The 19,763-nt window shown below is 36.3% G+C and overlaps 2 protein-coding genes across 4 annotated transcripts; one reads left to right on the top strand and one right to left on the bottom strand.

The window, feature by feature from the left end:
• The first annotated feature begins 873 nt into the window (after positions 1 to 873).
• Positions 874 to 5,396, top strand: LOC147282785 (uncharacterized). Of its 2 annotated transcripts, none has more exons than XM_086248651.1 (6): positions 874 to 1,114; positions 1,216 to 1,386; positions 1,539 to 1,730; positions 1,995 to 2,084; positions 2,616 to 2,735; positions 5,213 to 5,396. In XM_086248651.1, the coding sequence occupies exons 1-6, from the start codon at positions 926 to 928 to the stop codon at positions 5,270 to 5,272; spliced, it is 822 nt and encodes a 273-aa protein (XP_086104777.1). In that variant the 5' UTR covers positions 874 to 925; the 3' UTR covers positions 5,273 to 5,396. The 2 variants fall into 2 exon arrangements, with proteins under 2 accessions (XP_086104777.1, XP_086104776.1); XM_086248650.1 differs by lacking the exon at positions 5,213 to 5,396 and adding an exon at positions 3,342 to 3,620.
• Positions 5,397 to 14,609: 9,213 nt separating this feature from the next.
• On the bottom strand, positions 14,610 to 16,789 carry CNX7 (co-factor for nitrate, reductase and xanthine dehydrogenase 7). Of its 2 annotated transcripts, XM_086248834.1 has the most exons (3): positions 16,657 to 16,789; positions 16,348 to 16,478; positions 14,610 to 15,103 (listed from the first exon to the last, which is right to left on the bottom strand). In XM_086248834.1, exon 3 carries the CDS (start codon positions 15,055 to 15,057, stop codon positions 14,740 to 14,742), a length of 318 nt encoding a protein of 105 aa, XP_086104960.1. In that variant the 5' UTR covers positions 15,058 to 15,103; positions 16,348 to 16,478; positions 16,657 to 16,789; the 3' UTR covers positions 14,610 to 14,739. The 2 variants fall into 2 exon arrangements, with proteins under 2 accessions (XP_086104960.1, XP_086104959.1); XM_086248833.1 differs by lacking the exon at positions 16,348 to 16,478 and having other exon boundaries at positions 16,657 to 16,788.
• Positions 16,790 to 19,763: the final 2,974 nt, after the last annotated feature.

Genomic DNA, 19,763 nt, shown 5'->3' with positions numbered 1-19,763 from the left:
GATGGTGATTGTGATGGTGACAACAATAAAAATGATGCTTGTGGTGAGTTGACGATGGTAGTAGGGTTGATGGCCCACCGGCGATGGGAGAAATGGTGGTGGCAAAAATTGGGGGTATTGGAGGTGGTGGCAACAGCGACATTGGCGGTGGTGGTGATGGTGGTGGCAACGACGACGGCGATGGTGGTGATGATGGCACTGGTGATGGAGGCGGCGACGGTAGTGTCAGTGTCGGTGGTGGCGGTGGCGGCGACGGTGGTAGCAGTAGTAGCGACGACAATGGTAGCAGTAGTAGCGGCGAAGGTGGTGGCGGGCGGTGGTAGTGGTGGTGACGATGGTGGCGGTGTTGGTGGGAGTGGTGGCAGAGGTGGTGGTGGCGGCGGAAGTGGTGTTGGTGGTTGTGGTGGTGATAATGGCGGCGGCGATGGCGGTGGCGGTGGCAGTGGTGGTGGTGGTAGCGGCGGTATGGTGGAAGTGGTGGTGGTATTGTAATTAATTGGTAATGTGATGGATGAACACGACTTTTTTTTTTTTTTTATAAAAATTGAAATTTTGAAAATGACACCAATTTAGGTGGAATTTATACTTGAAATTTACAGTTTTCAAAACTCAATTTTTTTTTCATATAGAATTTATAAAATTCTATATTTATGGATTCAAATAAAGAAATTAGAGCATATAATTTTTTAACTATTGAGTTTTGTTTAAATTTTAAGTTTTTTTTTCTCTATTTAAACACACCATTAAAGTAAGCCGAGTTGAGATTTATTATGGAGGCTGTTTTATCAGTTTATTTTTGAACTGGAATTTGAAAAAATATATCCGACCCTGTCACCTATATGGGCCTTAACCTGACGGATACTACATGATAGCTCTCCCACTCGGAGCAGTGGCGAAAAAAATCGAACACAGAAAAGAACAGAGAATGGAAGTGGTGGAAGACACACTGTACCTGCAATTGCATAAGCTTTCCGCCATAAAATCAGAGGAAGCAGCACTTGACCAATTGCTTTCCACTCTCTGGAAAACAAGGAAGACCGGCCTCCGCTCCCCCCAACACAAGTCCCATTTCCAGTCCCTCCTCAACCTTCCTTCTCTCTCCGAACTCGACCCGGTATCTCTCTCTCTCTCTCTCCTGATTTCTACAGACCCATATCATTATATCAATCAATTTGTTCTTCTTGACATTGACAGCGAACAATAACATAATAACAGGTTTTGGCATGCCTTCGTTCGATTATCAGGAAATGGGTGCATGAAGACTTCACTAGTGACGACCTCTTGAAGCTGTTTCCACCCGATTTGCCGCTCGATTTGCAGAGCATTTTGGTGTTGCTGCTTCACAAGTATCAGTCTCAGTGGAAGGACGAAGTAGCCAGAGAACAGGTCTCATACTTTGAAATTGACCCTTTAATTTCTAAGCATATCAAATTGGTCTTACTGCGAATTCAGTCATTTTCGCATATTGTTTCTGGGTTCTCTTTGGAATTTTCGTTGCTAGTCAATTTTTCTTTTTCGGTTTTCGATGTTTTTTTCAGCGTTCATTGCCAAGGACCAATGTTTCGTATCAGGTCAAGACAAGCGTGCCACCATCTTTCACGTCTTTGCTTACCTCAGGCTTATCAGATGATCATGTTGCCCGACTAACCCGAAATGATTTCGGAGCTTCAACACCGGTTATTTCTGTCCCCAGCGCGTCTCGACTCACTCCCATGTCTCTTCACAACCTGGTGGGTATGAATTTTTAGGAGGAAGTTGTTGATTGTTTTGTTTCATATTACATCATTGGTTTATATTGCAGGTCTTATTCCTTCTAACATAACTAATTACAAAATGAAAAAATGCAATCTTATGTTGTAATGTCTGAAAGAATAGCAAAATGGCACCACTCTTTGCTTTGTTAGGACTTAGGAAGCTTGGATGTCATGTTCTTTTAGAAGGTGTACTGGCTTAGGAATTCCCTTGTTATGTAACTGACTTATCTCTATATGTAGGGAATTCTACCTCGCCTGAAGTCCATGACTTGGACCGTGGAGAATTGTAACTCAGGGCCAGCTAGTAGAGTGGCTATCATCAATCTTAAGGTAGGCAAATTCAGAGAAGGATTCTTTCTAATAGAGATTTGAACAAGCCAATTAAAATTTATGATCGGGCAACTGTATGTGTAATACATATATATAGTACCTGTGTGCATGCACATGTATAGATATTATGTGCGTGTGTGTGTGTGTGCTTAAATGCGTCTGAGACTTTTGACAACTCCACCCACTACTTCCTTTACCCTGAGCCAAGGCGTAGGGACTTCTTTGACAGAGATGCAACACAATTTGAAATACTAGAGCTTAGATGTAACTCCTACTGAGTAACGAGATTTTTTCCTTTCCACTCCCCCCCCCCTTTTTTAAGAATATAATGTTTAAGCTCGTTAGAAGATTAAAACAGTTGCAATTTTGTGATTATACTTTCACAATGAGTTCATGAAAGTGTACCTCGTTATTAAAACTTCAAAGTTTCTCACCCCTTTCATATAGCAGTGTCATTAATTTGTTCCAACATTTTGGTTAGACACGTGATTTATGTTATTTTGTTTTGCTTTGTTTTTTTCTGTCTTGTAGTTGCAAGATTATACCAAATCTTCTTTAGATGAAACAGTGGTGAAGTTTCAACTGACTAGGGACACTCTCGAGGCTATGTTGAGATCATTGACCTACATCAGGGAGCAACTCTCAAACATGGTAAGCATGTTCTCTAACTTATTGAGTAATTGCTTTCTCTCTATTCAAAATCTTTCATCTGAACTATAGAGATGGGTGTAGGGCATCATAAGGTGGGTGTTTCCTAGGATTGTGGAGATGGTAGAAAGTTTAGCAAACATTATATGTTTAGAGAACTGTTATTTGGAGGAATTAGATAGATGGAGAAAAATGTGGAAGAGAAGAGAGAGGAGAAAGTAAAGGAGATATCATGACACCAAGCTTTCAACAACACTTAATTTCTATTCATCCAAAATCTGATTTTCTTTTCAAGAGAGAGTCTTATTTAATAGGCTTCAAATAGAACTCCCAAAGACTCCTAAAATAATACTCATTAAATTACGAAAAGACCAATTAAATAATACATAAATACTAAAAGACTCATGAAACATCAGAGAAATACACAAGACTCATTGAATGGTGGGATCTTAGAAAACTTACAGACATTGGGACTAAGACCTAAATACATTGATTCTTAATAACACTTTGACATTAGCTCTTAAATTGACTCTTTGAATTTATTTATTATTAATTTCTTTATTGACCAACACTTGCACTACCATGGGCATCTTTCTTTGGACCAAGAAGGCCTTACTGGCAACTGGCTTAGTCTTGAGCTTTCAAAGAGGTTATTTCTTTCCAACTGAGTTGCTGCAACTGCATTGTTTCTACCCAACTGAAAAGAACTCAACGTGATCGAGTTTGGAGTTGGACTGGGATCGAAGCATCATCTCAATGTGTTTAAGGAGGAAAGTGCTAGTTGTTGTCTTGAGCTTTATGGGGGACAAAACTTAGTAGGCACAAGCTTAAATCCATAAATCCCATATGTATGGAAAGTGCTTGTTGTACTTTTTTCCACCAAATTCTAGCAGTCCTCTTCAATTCAGCCTTTGAAAAAAAGAATTTTGCTTGTATGCCAATTGATGCCACCTGAAAAATGATCCCCAGTCTGTGTATCCAACCAAGGAATACTTAAGGATTAATATGCCCATAGACATCAACCACTTATAATTTCACACTTTATTGTTTTTTTTTTTTTTTTTTTTGAAAAGAAAGATACTTTTTATTGATCAAAACTCAAAGCAATTCACGCAATGGATAAGATGTCCATTATTTAAGAGAAAAGATCAAAAAGAAAAACATAGAAGCTTAGGCCAGCATTCTGCAATTCCAAAACACCTTGGCCTTCTTAACCCCACCAAATCCAAAACACCTTGGCATTATTTAAGAGAAAAGATAAAAAAGAAAAACAGAGAAGCTTAGGCCTTGTAAAGCAAATAGTCTAGGTTCTTGCCTAGGGGTTGAAGATGACGAACCGGCAATTCCATTTTTGCCACCTCCATTCATGTTTTCCCTAAGCATAGCAGCAATAGTTTGAAAACTATTTTCCAAGGAACTTACTTTCTCAACAAACTTATTGTTTGCTTTCTTATTGTTTTCACAATTTTTAGAAGAACCTCAAACTCTTTTTACCAAAAAAAGAAAAGAAACCTCAAACTCTAGATGAAAGTTCTGCATTTGTAACATTTGGAATTGAAGAATAAGAAGAATTTGAAAGAAAGCTGTAGTTTACAAGGAATCAGAGAGATGGAGAAGAATGCGGAAGAGAAGAAAGAGGAGAAAGTAAGGGAAATATCAAGACTATCCTTTCAATAACGCTTAGTTTTTTATCATCCAAAATTAGATTTGCTTTACAGGAGATAGCCTTATCTACAGGCTTGAAACTTTATTTTTAACATGGTATCAGAGCAATATGCTCCTGGGCCGCAATATTTCTTTTGGTCTCCTCCTTCCCTTTTCCCAGGTAGTTGCATGTGTAGTAATACTTCAACACCATGTTAAATTGCACAATAAAATAGAGAAAAGATAGAAGAGTGTACCTCAAAGGTTGATAATTTCCCCTGTGGTTTCCAACCACCCACCACCACCACCGGTTGTCAGTCGTTTGCCTGCTGTCGCCCCCTTTCCCTGTGGTCCATTGGCAAACACTAGTCACTGGTTGCTGTTTGCTTTCCGCCAGTCACCAGCCACCAGCCACCAGCCACCCACTGTTGATTGCTATCAACCATCCAACTGCTCAACACCAATTGGTGATGACCTTTTACTGGTTTGCTTCCAATCACTGAGTACTCTTTTCCAGTCGCTGGCAAACTCCAGTTGCCAAAATTTATAAAAAAAAATTATGAAAGTTTCTTGTGTACAGAAAATATTAGAAAATATCAAGAAATTTCCTAGAAGACATTTTCTGAAAAAACTATCGAATTTGACGGCAAATACCTCTAGATTCATATCAATGTGAGATGCCTGACTTTCATTTTCAACAGAAATAAAATTTTCCTGTTTGATCCAATAAAAGTGGGTTGAACATAGGAAAATGGTAGAATATGCGGTGCATTGTTTCTTTAGCATTCTAGACACAACAATATATCTGAGCTTGTCTTGTGGAATATGTGTTTCAGGTTGGGACTACTTCTGGGCCATCACAGAAAAAGCAAAAGCAATCGGATTATTTGGTTTGATATCTTTTAATGCACAGATAAAGCTAACTTGTCTAACAAAGTACCATGTCCTTGTTGTTTGACTTTTACATTTTCTTAATCTCATTCAATCTTTTTGGATATAAAAGTAAATGATTTTTTTTTTCTGCTGTGTTGCAAAAGTAAATTTGATGGTATTGGCAGCTCACCAACATCACCTTCTGAAATCCAGTTCTTTGTTCTTCTGTTTCAATCGACTTCTCCCTTAAACCATCTGGAAGCAAGCTAATGCATTACATGTGGGTTGAAGATACACCAGAATGGGGAAAAGGAGAAAAAAATATAATTAATATAAGATATATAGAAACTCCAAGTAATATAAAGATTTCTGCAAGTGAGAAATTAGTGTTGTAAAAATTTTCTTCTTTATTTATTTTATTTTGTAACACCTCTGACAAGACCCCAGTTGTACCCAACAAGAACCGATTGCTTAAAGCCATTATTGAATCTCTCTTGTGAAGAACCACATGATTTTATGCATGGAAAACAACTAAAAACAGATAATGAATAAAAGTCTGAACTGTCAAACAACCAATCAGATGCTCTATCCAATTCGTCATCAGAACCATCCCATAAGGATCCATCTTCATGCAACACTCAACATTATCATGGTCTGAAACCAAACATTAAGCAGAGTTCTTACCACAAAAATTAGAAAAACTACAGCAGTTTTTTTTTTGGCCAAGAAAAAAACTACAGCAGTTAAATGGTAGAGATTAGAGAATGACCTGATGGACAAATATAAAATTAATAAGAAAGCAGAATTGTTGTGTGAACAATATTTAAAGGTCAAATGCAGAAGAGCTTCAGTTGTTTTGATATTGAATGCCTGTATAGCAAAAAGTTTCATTTAGATACTAGAAATTTGAACGTATAAAACCATTATATCATGTAACATTTAACTTTCTCAGTCAACTAGTAGCAGATATGTGATTGACTCAAAAGTTAAAACGGGTACTTTGATGTGCATTTACTACAGTGTACACTGTACAGTATAAATGTGGATTTTTACAAGAACTCACTCTAATCTTAATTCTTAAGTGTTTAATGCCTTTTTTATTTAAAAAAAATTATTAATAGCTTAAAATACAAAATTTTGGACAAGTTGCTCACTTTCTACAATAAAACCAAAACCATAAATCTCTACCAGCCAATCTGAAAAATAACATATATTTCTAGAAAATAAGCAGAAACCGAAGCCAAAGGTGAAATCCAAGATCTTACTTTATTCCATTACACCTCCTCACATAGCGAACATATATTCTGCAGTATGACTTCTTGGAATTTGCAACTTAAGTAACTAAAAGAAACTACGCACTTAACAGTATCACAAGCAAAAGAACCATCATCAGACCAAAAAAAGAAAAAGCAAAAGAGTCACAATATACAGATTTTTGAAAAAATAACAGTTAATCACATAGCTATATAATACCTCAATCACCATAACTTAGAACTTACATAAATCAAATTTCATGACACTACAAAATATAGCATAGATATCAAACATAAATGGCCTAACAAAACGGATCACACATGTTCCACAGTAATAGAATTAGAGCATCCAATTCAAAATCAATAGCAATGGGTGGAGAGGCTCAAGACTTATAAGTACATATGCTAAGTTCTAGTTTTCCGATGTGGGATATTGCTTCACATTACTCTCAACACGCCCCCGCACGTGTGGCGAGATTTTGAGCCTTACACGTGAACAAATTGTATTGGGTGACGTGGGAGCACTTGTGGCTGTTGGGCCTTACACGCGATAACCAAGCTCTGATATCATGATAGAATTAGAGCATCCAACCCAAAACCAATTGGCAATGGCTGGAGATGCCAAAGACTTATAAGCACATATGCTAAGCTCTAGTTTTCTGATGTGAGACATTTCTCCACATTACTCTCAACACACAGTACCAAGGATATGGCATAAATGCAAACTATAAGGGAACTATATCCATACACACTCACTCACACTGTGTCACAGTATCCAAAATATTGCATATCCTCTCCCTGCTAGCAGTTGGATTTTCAAATCCAGTTAACACTAGTTCAACCATATATTAAATAAGGGATGAATCCATGTCATTCTATTTTTGGCATAAATTTTGACACAAGTTTTTTAATGGGGTCCACTCCATATAGGATTTCAACGATCCAAACCGTCTATTTTTTAGGTCATCATTAAAGAATCATCCTTGCAAAAAATTAGGTAAATCGGAAACCGTTGACCTACAAATATTAAGTGGTCAACAAAATAAACACTTGAAATATTGACTATTTAATATTTGTAGGTAAATGGTTTCTGATTTACTTGATTTTTTGCAAAAATGATCTTTTAATGAAGACCTACAAAATAGACGGTTCGGATCGTCAAATTCCTATACGGAGTGAACCCCCTTGAAAACTTGTGTCAAAAATAGGATGTTATGGATCATTCTCCATGACTCCATTAAGTAATCCCCCTTAGCTGACTCAACAATGTAAAATATTACCAAATATCTTAAGAGTAACCTCTTCAAAATTTCTTTGGAAGACTGTTAAGTACATTAATTTAAGATGTAGCCTTTTTCTTGGAAGAGGGGTGAAATATCTAGGGTGCAATTTGGACGGGTTCAGTGATGTCTGTGTCTTGGTTGATGTAACGACCCGACCCAAAGTTGACTTTTAAAACTAAGAGACTTTCGTCTTTGACCTTGGGTCCGTTTGATAGATCTCGAGCCCACGAGCTCGTAGACACGCGGCACGCGTCAATCGGAGTTACGGTTTGAAAGTTATGGGCATTTAAAGCGAGGGGCAATTTCGTAAAATGACAAATTTGGGGTTTAAAAATTCAGATTTCTAGAAATTTCTCTCTCTCTCTAGAACACTCTCTCTCTCCTTTATATCTCTCTCCTCTCTCCCCGTGCTCTCTCTCGCCCGCGCGTCTCTCTCTCGCTGCAACTGTGCAGCCGTCACTGTCACCGGCGCGTGGCGGCGCGTCCGGCCGTGGCTGACGACGGGACCGGCCCAGATCTCCTCGCCGTCCCTCCCTCTTCTTTTCCCTGGCATCGGTTCAGCCCATGAATTCCCCAAACCAGAAACCCAGTTAGGGCCGGTTGTAGCTCTGGTGGTGACGCGACGGTTCCGGCGGTTTCGCAACCCAACTCTGGCCCAGAAAGCTCCCTCTCGTCGAACCCATCACGATGGTACCCTCCGATCGTCCATCGGAGTTCGCACGACGGCGAATCGACCACTCAAGGCCGGCGGCTTCCGCCGCCGATTCCGGCGTTTCCGGCGATAATTGGCCGTCGGTCCAGTTATGAGAAATGATCCTCTAGGTACGAGCTTTCTTTCTCCCTTGTTCTTGCGTGTCAATTTTGAGAATCCAGAGATTTGAAATTTTAAGGCTTGTACTCATTTCGGGTTTACCTTGATTTGAACCTATTTAAATGATTCCTGAGTTATTTTTCATCCAGTTGAAGTGTCTATGTTGAAATTTGGTTGATTGTTAGTTGAAAAATCATTTTTATAGGATATGACGCCGCTGCCACCCTTGCTTCCGCCACTTGTGGCGGCGGGTCAGCGATCATTTCTCTCATTTTGCCCAAATTGAATTTCTAAGAGACCCTCTGTGGTTATTTGGTGAGTTCTGTGAAATTTCTGCGTGGTTTAGGACCGGGCAGTCACCGTGCGTGGTGGTTACCGTCCATTTCGGTCATTGAATGGTCAAGCTGTGAATCCTGAATATTTAAATATTGGTTGTCTGGTCTTAACAGGTACATGGGCTCGGGAAATCTCATTCCGATGCCGTTATGTTGCCGGATTTGGTATCCGAGCAATGGCACCGTGAAGGGTATTCCGGACTTTTACGTAGTTAAATTTTAAGTGAAGCTTATCTGCTTATATTGTTGAGTACCGTGGTTTCATTGTCTGTTTTAAAGATTTGCTGTTTTACGTTAGAGAAGATTAGGTGTAGGATTTGAATTAGGAAAATGAATTGACGAGGATTTGAGGCGAAGGAATTAATTGGGAATTATAGCGTTGCTTAGAGGAGAGTCACCAAATTAGAGAATGATTAATTATAGTCGAGGTTAATGATTGATGATTAGGCAGTTATTAGATACAAATGATCAAACTAATTATTGAGGAAAAGTCAGTATGTTTCGAGTGACAGACAAGTGATGGTTTATAAGCGGGGATCAAATTCGGAAGGATTCGGCAGAGTTCAGAGAAATTTTGGGAAAAATGTTGTGAGTTGGAAATGCGAGTACGGATTGGACGAGCCTGCTCGTACGGAGAGACCCCTCCGTATGAGATTGTGGCTAGGATACGAGCCTGCTCGTACGGAGAGACCCCTCCGTATGAGATTGTGGCTAGGATACGAGCCTGCTCGTACGGAGAGACCCCTCCGTATGAGATTGTGGCTAGGATACGAGCCTGCTCGTACGGAGAGACCCCTCCGTATGAGATTGTGGCTAGGATACGAGCCTGCTCGTGCGGAAGGGTCATCCGTACGAGATTGTGGCCAGGATACGAGCCTGCTCGTGCGGAAGGGTCATCCGTACGAGATTGTGGCCAGGATACGAGCCTGCTCGTGCGGAAGGGTCATCCGTACGAGATTGTGGCCAGGATACGAGCCTGCTCGTGCGGAAGGGTCATCCGTACGAGATTGTGGCCAGGATACGAGCCTGCTCGTGCGGAAGGGTCAACCGTACGAGATTGTGGCTAGGATTTGAGCCTGCTCGAGCGCGGAATTGTGGCCAGGACATTGTCTACAGTACAGGTACGAGGATGATGTGAGCTTTAAGAATAAGTGTTTCGAGATATCGGTTTCCAAGGATAAATTCAGTTCAGAGCTTGATTTGCGGTTAAGGGGATTTAAAAATGGTTTTGGAAGGAGATTTTTGAAAGTAGTTATAAAACTGGAGGATTTCCAAGAAACGAAGTGTGTGAAATTAGATAGATGGTTGTTGGGTTGCTTGTATTGCATTTGTTTACTAGGATTTAGTGAAATCTAAGCTTGAATCATGAGGACGGAAATGATGGTGTCTATGCATTGAGGATATTAATTAGGATGTGAATGATTGAGATTGAGGTTAATGGTTTATGATTATGCAATTGATTTGTCAGAGTACAATTATTAGTATGACATTTCACTTATACGAGCTCTAGTGAGCTTACCGGGTTGTTTGTTTAAATGACCCGGTGTACCATGTGTATGGTGCAGTGTGGTTGTTAGTGTTTTGCAGGTTAAGCAGGCTGAGGAGGCAGTGAGGAGAAGACGAGGCAGTGGGACCCACTTTAATTTGATTTAACTGATTTTATACAGTAAATTTTACATAAATGTTTTGGGCTCACACTCTTATTTATCAAATGTATTTAATTATTATGTTAAGTGCATGGCTCATTCTTTGAAAAGAGGTTTAAAAGACAAAGTTTCAGTGTATTTGTGGGCCCTAGGATCGGGGCGTTACAGTTGAGAATATTCCAACCCCATCAAATTCAGGTTGAACTTGAGTAAGAGTTTGGTGCTGCAAAATAAGCTTTTTTAGGAGTGCTATTATGTGCTATAAACAAATGAATGCATATTTTTGCAGTTTCACATGTTCCTCACTAACAGCCATTTATTTTCAATAAATCATACTAGTGAACGCATGAGTGGTATTTTGTCAATATTTTCCTCAATATTTCCAGATTTTCAAATCTTCGGTATTTCATCAACACCAATGCGTAGTACCTTGAGCTGCATAAGCTGTTATTGTTATTGTTTTTTTTTTTTTTTTAATTATGAAATCATCAAAACTAAGTTTCGCAGAAGCCTAACGGAGGAATCCATTTCATAGCACTTGATGTTCAAGATTTTTTATTTTCCTTTTCTATATTGATGAATGAAGAGGTGATAGTCCACAAAATTTTGCATAATTGGCTGATGTATGTAATTGATGATGATATTCTAATCCAAAAGGAGCTCAAAGCCAACATGAAAGGAACAATGGAGAAAGTCTCACTAGAAGAAATTTAACTTTGCCTAAATTCACCCCATCCCAATAATTACAAGCTTAAAATTATTACATTATGGAACATGCAAAAGGATTGTCATCACCCAAATTTTGACAAGGGTAACTATATTGAACTGAATATTGAGGAGGGTATTGGAATATATTTTCCCCTCCTGGGCATTTCTTATTCTTATTGTTATGGCACTTGTCGTTGCCCTTCACAACCACTCTATGATTTGGGTACTCAACCACAACATCTTCAACACCTACTTAATTAATTAAATGAAAAAAATAATGATATATATGCATGTAAAATATAATATGAAAGAGATGCACACCAAAGGGTAAGATATATATATATATACGAAAATTCTCTCTAGAACTTCAGTTAAGGAATGGACGTGGGTCATTTTATGTGTTTTTTGTCATTTTTAGCCCATTATTTAGAGAAAATTAGGATTAACTACCTAATTCTAATAACTTTTTGGAATACCAACACATGACTATTTTTTTTAGTTTGGCTACTAACTTTCTTAAAAACATTTTAGATTAGATACCAAACCTTATTTCCAGCCTAGCCCATTTCTAGTGGGCTTATTTCATATTCCGATTTTGCCCTTGGCCTGTTTATTGGGTTTAGTATAATTAATAATTGTTAAAAAATTACTGTTTGGTCGTTGTGCGAACAGTTACAACTAAATTATGACAGTCACAACTTAGATCTAATTAGTTGTGACTGACTGGATCAATTATTTTAAAAAAAATATATATACACAATATTATATAAATTAGGTTCAAAGCAATTACTTTACACAAAAGAAGACTTAGTGCATTATAGTGAGTGCCACAAAGGTTTTGAATTTTGATGTCAAATTGCGACTTTGTATTTGCACGTATGTTCAGTTTTCATTGTGACTTCTTTTCCATTCTTATGACAAGTGTGTGTTCTTTTAATGTTTTCTAAATTATGATTTTCATTTTGCTACCTGTGTAATTTTTTATTTGAGAGTAATAAGGTTATAACCAATGAATCATTTGGGCTTTTGTTTCCTTTCCCCCCCCCCCCCCTTTTTGGCAGAATAGGTTTACCGATACTTTTGCATTGATGTTGATTATGGGTTTCCATGTATTGTTCATGGGTTTGTCATTTTTTGAAATTAATTCATTGCTCAATGACCAACTCAGAGTTTTTTCAGTAAAACAAGTAATAAAACTCAAAATGGGTAGTAAATAAGAATGCTGGTCTTGGTAAGCAAGGTTGCTTTAAGCCTTTTAACTCTGAATTTGTTCTTTGGGAATTTGAAATATTTTTGCTGGTTATGTAGGGGATACTCTGAACCTCTTCTCTATTGTACGTGAGCTTTTATGTTAAACATTTATGTATTTTATGTTAAACTTATCTTTTTCTTAATATTAGTCACAACTTCAAATTTTGTTATATGAGTTTTGGGGGTGGTTTAGGTGTACTTTCTATAGTTTGCATGCTAGAGTTTATGGTCTATCTTTTTCAAATTGTGACAGTCACAACTTCAGATTTAGTTGTGACTACAGAACAATCACAACTAAATTATGAGACAGTCACGGTTCAGTTGTGACTTGATTGAATGTTTTTGAAAAATTGTACTACAATGTAGTATAAATAGAGGTCAAAACAATATTTTTTATACAAAATAATTACTAGTGCAATTGGGGAAGGTATCTCTTTCAACTTACCATGACAGTCACAACAAATTGTGAGACAGTCACAGTTTAACTTGTGACTTGTGACTGAATTAAATTTTTTTTTTTTAAAATTGTATTACAATATTGGATAAATAGAGGTCAAAGTAATACTTTTATTGAAATTATTATGTAGTGTAGTGGTAAGAGGTGTCTCTTTCTCTTGCATGAGAAGGGTTCGAATCCCTTCTATGCCAAGTTGTTTTTGTGTTGTTGAACGGCGTTGGTCGGTGGTCGGCCGGACGGCGGTGGCCGGTGGTCGGCCGGACGAAGGTGGCCGGTGGTTAGTTGGGAATTTTTTAAATTTTTTTTATTGTAGTGGCATATGATGTAATTTTTATGAATTCTAATACCCTTCACTTTATTAGTTTGTTTGACTTTTCAACTAGTATCTAAACTAAAATGCTATTAAATTTTAGTACCTAAACTAAAAAATTATTAAAGTTTGGTATTTAAAGTCAATGGACCTCATTATTTACAGGGTTCAACATTTTAAGATATGGTTTCTATCTTGTAGGGTATAAAATCATCATTCAAAGGCTCAAAGCTCAAGAGTTAAAACCTAAATCTAGCAAAAAAACAGGAGCTCAAAACAATGAGTTAAAACTGAGAAACAAGTCTCAGTTGACTATTTATACCTTAAAGTACTAAGCTCTGCCAAGAATAAAATCAAAAACTTATAAAAAAAAAAAAAAAAGGGACTATAAAATATATACATCCGTTCTTTAACGTCTTGCAGAGAAAGACTATATATAAGAATTTTTACCTTGGAAAACCTCTCAAGCATTTGGAAACCTTACTTTCACATCCTTCACCATACATTAATACTTTCAACACAATTTCTTTGCAGAAATTAGTATTTTTCTCTGCCAAGTTGTGAAGTTGGGTTATAATGCAAGACTATATATATATAAGAATTTTAACCTTGAAAACCTCTCAAGCATTTGGAAACCTTACTTTCACATCCTTCACACATTAATACTTTCAACACAATTTCTTTGCAGAAATTAGTATTTTTCTCTGCCAAGTTGTGAAGTTGGGGTTATAAGAAATTCTTAAGGCAAGAACCGTAAGATGGGTGAGGTGAGATATGAACGAGATTGTATAACATACATGTATGTATATGTGTGTGTGTAAATTATATATCTATCTTGCTACTTGCTAGAAACAATTTCCTTGCAAATAAATTTTGGGATTACATGACTATTGTGTTAGAAACAGAGATAGTCTACATTTGGCATATCTATCATTTGGATTAATGAATATATTTCCTACCATGAGATTTAACTCCCAACTAGTTGTGGAAAATTTATTTGGCTTCCAAAGATGGTCCTTATAGTTTAATTTTTTTTTTTTTTCAGTTTCATATAAAGCTAAATCTATATTGTACCACATTAAGAAATCATAATAGTGATCCAATAGAAATTAGGCCTTCATGAGATAATAATTTGGTTAATGAAAAGTATAGAAAACACTTGAACGTTAGAGGAAAAAGAAAAGGATTACTAAATCTCTATAAATTTCAGTTGCACAGAATCAAAAAAAGTGGATAATCTATTTGCTAAACCATTGTTTGTACAAATAAGCACAAGATAACACATGCATGTCCTAGGAAACTCAAATTTATGTGTTTATTTTCTCTTTCTTTATTGTCTATCAAATGTTAAGATAAAGCTGAGAACAACTTTCTATTAGTATCCAAGGTTTAGACTACATGTATATTCTTACAGTTCTTGGTGATATGAGATACATTTAACCACCACTTATTGGAGGTATTATGGCCAACTCATCTTTGTCTTTAACAATTGCCGACTCAGTTGTGTACTCCTCATTCAGGGCAAGCACCATACACCTACGGATCTCTTCCAAGCTTGGAAACATGGCGATGACCTTATTTAAACAATCATCAGCAGTACTACCGGACGACACTTCCAATGGCATATCATTCAAGCCAGTAAGATCTCGAGCTCTGGCAAAGAACATCACCTTTATCTTAACAGATGAATCCTCAATCCCCTTAGTTGTAGAGTCCATGGTTACAGTCTTAATCTCCTCTGGCACAAAATCCATTGCAGAACACCCTGCCTTATAAATTAATTGCTGTGGAACATGTTCCCTACAAGAATAACATTAACTTCAATTTTACGACAAAGAAAACTTAATAAAAATTCTAGTTGCTCGAGAAATAATTCAAGGAATCAGAATTTTTTCACGAGTAGCAAGGATGCTCAATAAATAATTCAACTGGAAAATTATTAGACAATGCCAAAATCAGTCCCAATGTTTTCAGAAAAGATTCGTAAGCCTTAGGCATTGAGGCATAGGCCTTTCACAAAATGAATTTTTATAATTAAGAAAAAATATGAGAATAATATAAAATACTTCAACATAATGCAATAATTGCCATTCAAGCATGCGAAGCAATCCCAAAGCATATAATATTCAATTAGTCATAGAATATTCAATCTTAAAAAGAAACAGATTATTCCACATATAATCTTACAAAAAGAGCCTTCTAGGCTTCTAGCTTAGAAACCATAAAATAATAATAATAATAATAACAAAAAAAAAAAAAAAGAGAAAACATAAAACAGAGTATAAAAACGATAGAATTTGCCCCATTCTAGGCTTTTAGCTACTAAGTATTCCACATATTGGAGGGTGGGATAAAAAGATAAAGAAACAATACAGAAGGATAGAGAGTGAGCTATGGAGGTGGTGTTTGATGGGAAGAAAATGAATGCCCTAATTTGGCTGGCTATCAGGTGGGAGGGAAAGAGCTGAATTTGGGCTGGCAAAAGGTGAAACGCACTGTTTCACTAAAACACAAGAAACATATGAAACAAACAGTTTCTTTAAAGAGGCACAGACCAAAGTCTGAATGTTTTCAACCAAAAAAAAAACAAAAGGTTATCCCTGTGGCGAGGCTTATGCCTCTTTTGAAAATCGCACCACTTCTGCAACATGGCGTGCACCTCTCACCACTAAACCGTCAAAGCTGTACGCCCACTATGCTTTTTGCTAAACAATCATGTGCCTCAGGAGAATGGCTGGCGCCTCTGCTACGCCTTTTGAAAACCTGATCAGTCCTACAACTTAACTATTTGACCTTGCAAAGTCAAATTAGTGTAGTAGCCGGATTGTATATATGTGTAATTTGTACCGTTTTAACTTTTGCAACTATTCAAGTAACCAACTACATTAACTGAATAAACAACTCTTTATGCTATACGGTAAGAGAGCCTTGCCCCAATCATTTCAGGTTCGTTACATTCATCCAGGTACTCAATTCCATTGTATCTTTGTCTATATTTCCATGCTATCATAGTGATATAAAAACATAAATAACAGAAAACTGACCCATTTCATAAAATTTGAAATCAACTGAATAGTGCACTCCATGGCCTTCATCACTCACAACCCACCAATTTTCACATGACTGTACCGCCATTTCATAAATGAGGTCATCTCTTACTCTTCTATCTCTTATTCTACAGTGACACATACTTCGCAAGTTCAAAACTTTATTCAATAATTTGCGAAAAAAACTCTTTCTTTCCCACCAAAATTGAATAACAATAATTCTAGGGTTTCACTGAAGAATGAAATCGGAGAGAAAGAGGGAAAAGAGAACAAGAACAAGGAGCAAGACATCTTTCGGGGACTTACCAGAGCAGCGGATGGACGGTCTCTCTCTTCTTCTTCCAAGGGCCAAGTCCTCGGTCCTCTCCTTCGTCTCTGGGCTGAAACGACGCCGGCCTGTACGATAAAGCTATGCTCTTACAAAGCTTCGAACTTGTTCTCAAGAAAAGGAGTGAAATAAAACAGAATCATATTCCAAGGCCTATTTTGGAATAATGCTATTCTTACCACATTTCTTATACCACATTCTTATACCATCTCACGTGTCATTACTTTATTGGACAAAGTTTTTCTTTTTCTTTTTGGGTTTTTCTTTTTATTTTTTAGTATCCAATGTATGAATGCCATGTAAGTTGCCACATAAGGTGGTATGAAATTATGGTATAAAAATGTGGTATATCTAGCACTACTGCCTATTTTGTGACAAAAATAAAAGAAGCTCATAGCCCTCATACATTCTAAAACCCTAAAATTAATAAATAAGTATATTTTGTTCTGTTTAAAAAAAAATGAGAAAAAAAAATTAAAAAAGACTTAAAGTCCAGTTTATTTTATGAGTCTTTTTAGATTAAAATCGGTAATGATTTAGAATTTTTAATTAAATCTTTTTATTTTTCTTCTTTAACGGCTTTATGTTAGGTTTTAACTCTAAGATTTTGGGCCTCAAAATCTCGGAGTTAAAACCTAACATACAGCCTCTACAAAACCTGCTCTACACTCTAGGAGAAGAAATACCCTTCAAATAGGGGAAAATACCCTTTAAATTGGAGAATGACTTTATTATGAATTAAAAAGATTTTTTTATAAATTATTATAAATTAAAAAAAATTTCTTATAAATTTTAAAACATCCCCGGTCTCCATCTAAAAACTGTTTTTCTAAAGAATCTAAGCCTAATTATCTCAAAAATTAATGATAAACAAATTCACCTAAAATATTGCAATGATTAATAAGCCCACTTTTGACAAATAAAACTCACTTTATAACTCTTCCATATTTTTAGCGCCAAGCGCTGGTACCCTACCAAGCACTCGGTGAAATTTTTTTTAGAAAAAAAAAAGGGCAAATTGCCACTTTCGAACAGTGGCAATTAGTAACCGTCATTTTTATGTTATATTACGGGTGCATGTGACTTTATAAGCTTGAATTATGTGTTTTATGTTAGTTTCATTAGTCTTTTATATATTTATATAAGAAAAGACATAAAATATATCAACAAATATCATTTTTATACAATTTCAAATAGTCATTGTCACACGATGGCAATTGATGAACACTCAGTGAATAGTACCACGCTCAATGGATTCCGTGTCGCACGCATTTCATTAAAAGTGAACTAAACTAATATTTACTGTAGAAAGTGGGCTGCGTTATCGGCTTTATTTTTTAACTGGACTTTAAAAAAGTATATCTAACCCTATTAACACATGATTGCTCTCCCTTTCCATTGAGGAATCTCATAAATAAGCTTATTTAAGGGATCCATTATATGACTCATTCTATATTATATTTCAATGATCCTCTATTTTGTTGGCATCTATTCCAAGATCATTTATGCAAAAACTTAGACAAATTGAAAACTATTAAGATATCTAATTTTTATCAAATAAATAGACGAACAAAATATTTTCGATAAACATTTAAATTGGTGACCATTTAATCAACAGTCAAATGACTTCTGGTTTATCTAATTTTTTGCAAAGACAATCCTTCAATAGAGACAAGAAAAATAGACGAATCCAATCATCAAAGTACAATGTGGAGTGGATCCCACAAAAAATCCCTTAAATAAGTTTATCTAAGGAATCCCACATTTAGTGTTAAGTGTGAGATGATGCAAATGGGCCCACTGTTGGAATATGCACTTATGCAAATCATTTTAATAAACGTATTGTATATATTTCTAATATCAATGGGCAAACTTGTCTTTTATATTTCATCCTTCATATACATACTATACCCTTATATATGTGTATATGCATAAAGAGATCCATGATTTCATATTAAGAGAATAATGTTCTAAAGAAGCTAGAACAATGAGACTTATATCTCTTAGTACTTGAAGTCTAAATAGTTCCTGGTTACAGGATTGATAACTGGACAATATCAATCCAGTGAAACCAGCATGATCTATCTCTACTTAACGTCTAGGATAATTGGTCTCAGATTATCGATGTAGAGACACTAGGAGAAATCATGGGTGCTAATAAATGGTTCACTGAACGTGACTGATATAACGAATACCTGTTCTTGAGTATTACACACACATTAGCAAGAATTCGTTAAGCCTTGATAATACAACTGGTCTCTAACTAGAGACGCTACAGTTTGTTATGTGCATTCGGTCACTATGTTTTGACTGTATCATAAAGTTAGATTCCTAGAGTTTAGTTAAAAATGCTGATTGGGTATAATATGCACTTATGCAAATCGTTTTAATAAACGTATTGTGTATATTTCTAATATCAATGACAAACTTGTCTTTTATGTTTCATCCTTCATATACATACCATACCCTTATATATGTGTATATGCATAAAGAGATCCATGATTTCATGTTAAGAGAATAATATCCTAAAGAAGCTAGAACAGTGAGACTTATATATCTTAGTACTTGAAGTCTAAACAGTTCCTGGTTACAGGATTGATAACTAGACAATATCAATCTAGTGAAGCCAGCATAATCTATCTCTGCTTAACATCTAAGATAATTGGTCTCAAATTATTGGTGTAGAGACACTAGGAGAAATCATGGGTGTCAATAAATGGTTCACTAAACATAACCGATATAACGAATACATGTTATGGAGTATTACACACACGTTAGCAGGAATTTGTTAAATCTTGATAATACAACTGGTCTCTAGACTAGAGACGCTACAGTTGTTATGTGTGTTCGGTCGCTATGCTTTGACTGTATCATAAAGCTAGATTTCTAGAGTTTAGTTAAAAATGCTGATTGGGTATAGTCACTGATGTATCTGGGCATGTGTGTGTTCAACATAGGATCTATTACTCCTGATAATAGGGGAGATGTTTCAAAAGACAACAGATGTTTAGATTTAGGAATCTTTGGCCAAAGTACTAGATCATGGAAACAAGGTTTCATGATCGAATATAATCTATACATAAGT

The sequence above is a fragment of the Dryas octopetala genome, chromosome 6 (assembly GCF_963921425.1).
Source record: "Dryas octopetala chromosome 6, drDryOcto1.1, whole genome shotgun sequence".
Lineage (NCBI taxonomy): Eukaryota > Viridiplantae > Streptophyta > Magnoliopsida > Rosales > Rosaceae > Dryas > Dryas octopetala.
Note: the sequence above shows the minus strand (reverse complement) of the source record. Positions and strands in the feature narration are given on the sequence as shown.

Excerpts from the sequence above, each read along its gene's own strand:
- LOC147282785 (XM_086248650.1), top strand. The coding sequence starts at position 926 with ATGGAAGTGGTGGAAGACACACTGTACCTGCAATTGCATAAGCTTTCC. Across the intron at positions 1,115-1,215 it reads CTCTCTCCGAACTCGACCCG|GTTTTGGCATGCCTTCGTTC; the intron begins GTATCTCTCTCT and ends ACATAATAACAG. Across the intron at positions 2,736-3,341 it reads GGGAGCAACTCTCAAACATG|GCCTTACTGGCAACTGGCTT; the intron begins GTAAGCATGTTC and ends TGGACCAAGAAG.
- CNX7 (XM_086248834.1), bottom strand. The coding sequence starts at position 15,057 with ATGGATTTTGTGCCAGAGGAGATTAAGACTGTAACCATGGACTCTACA.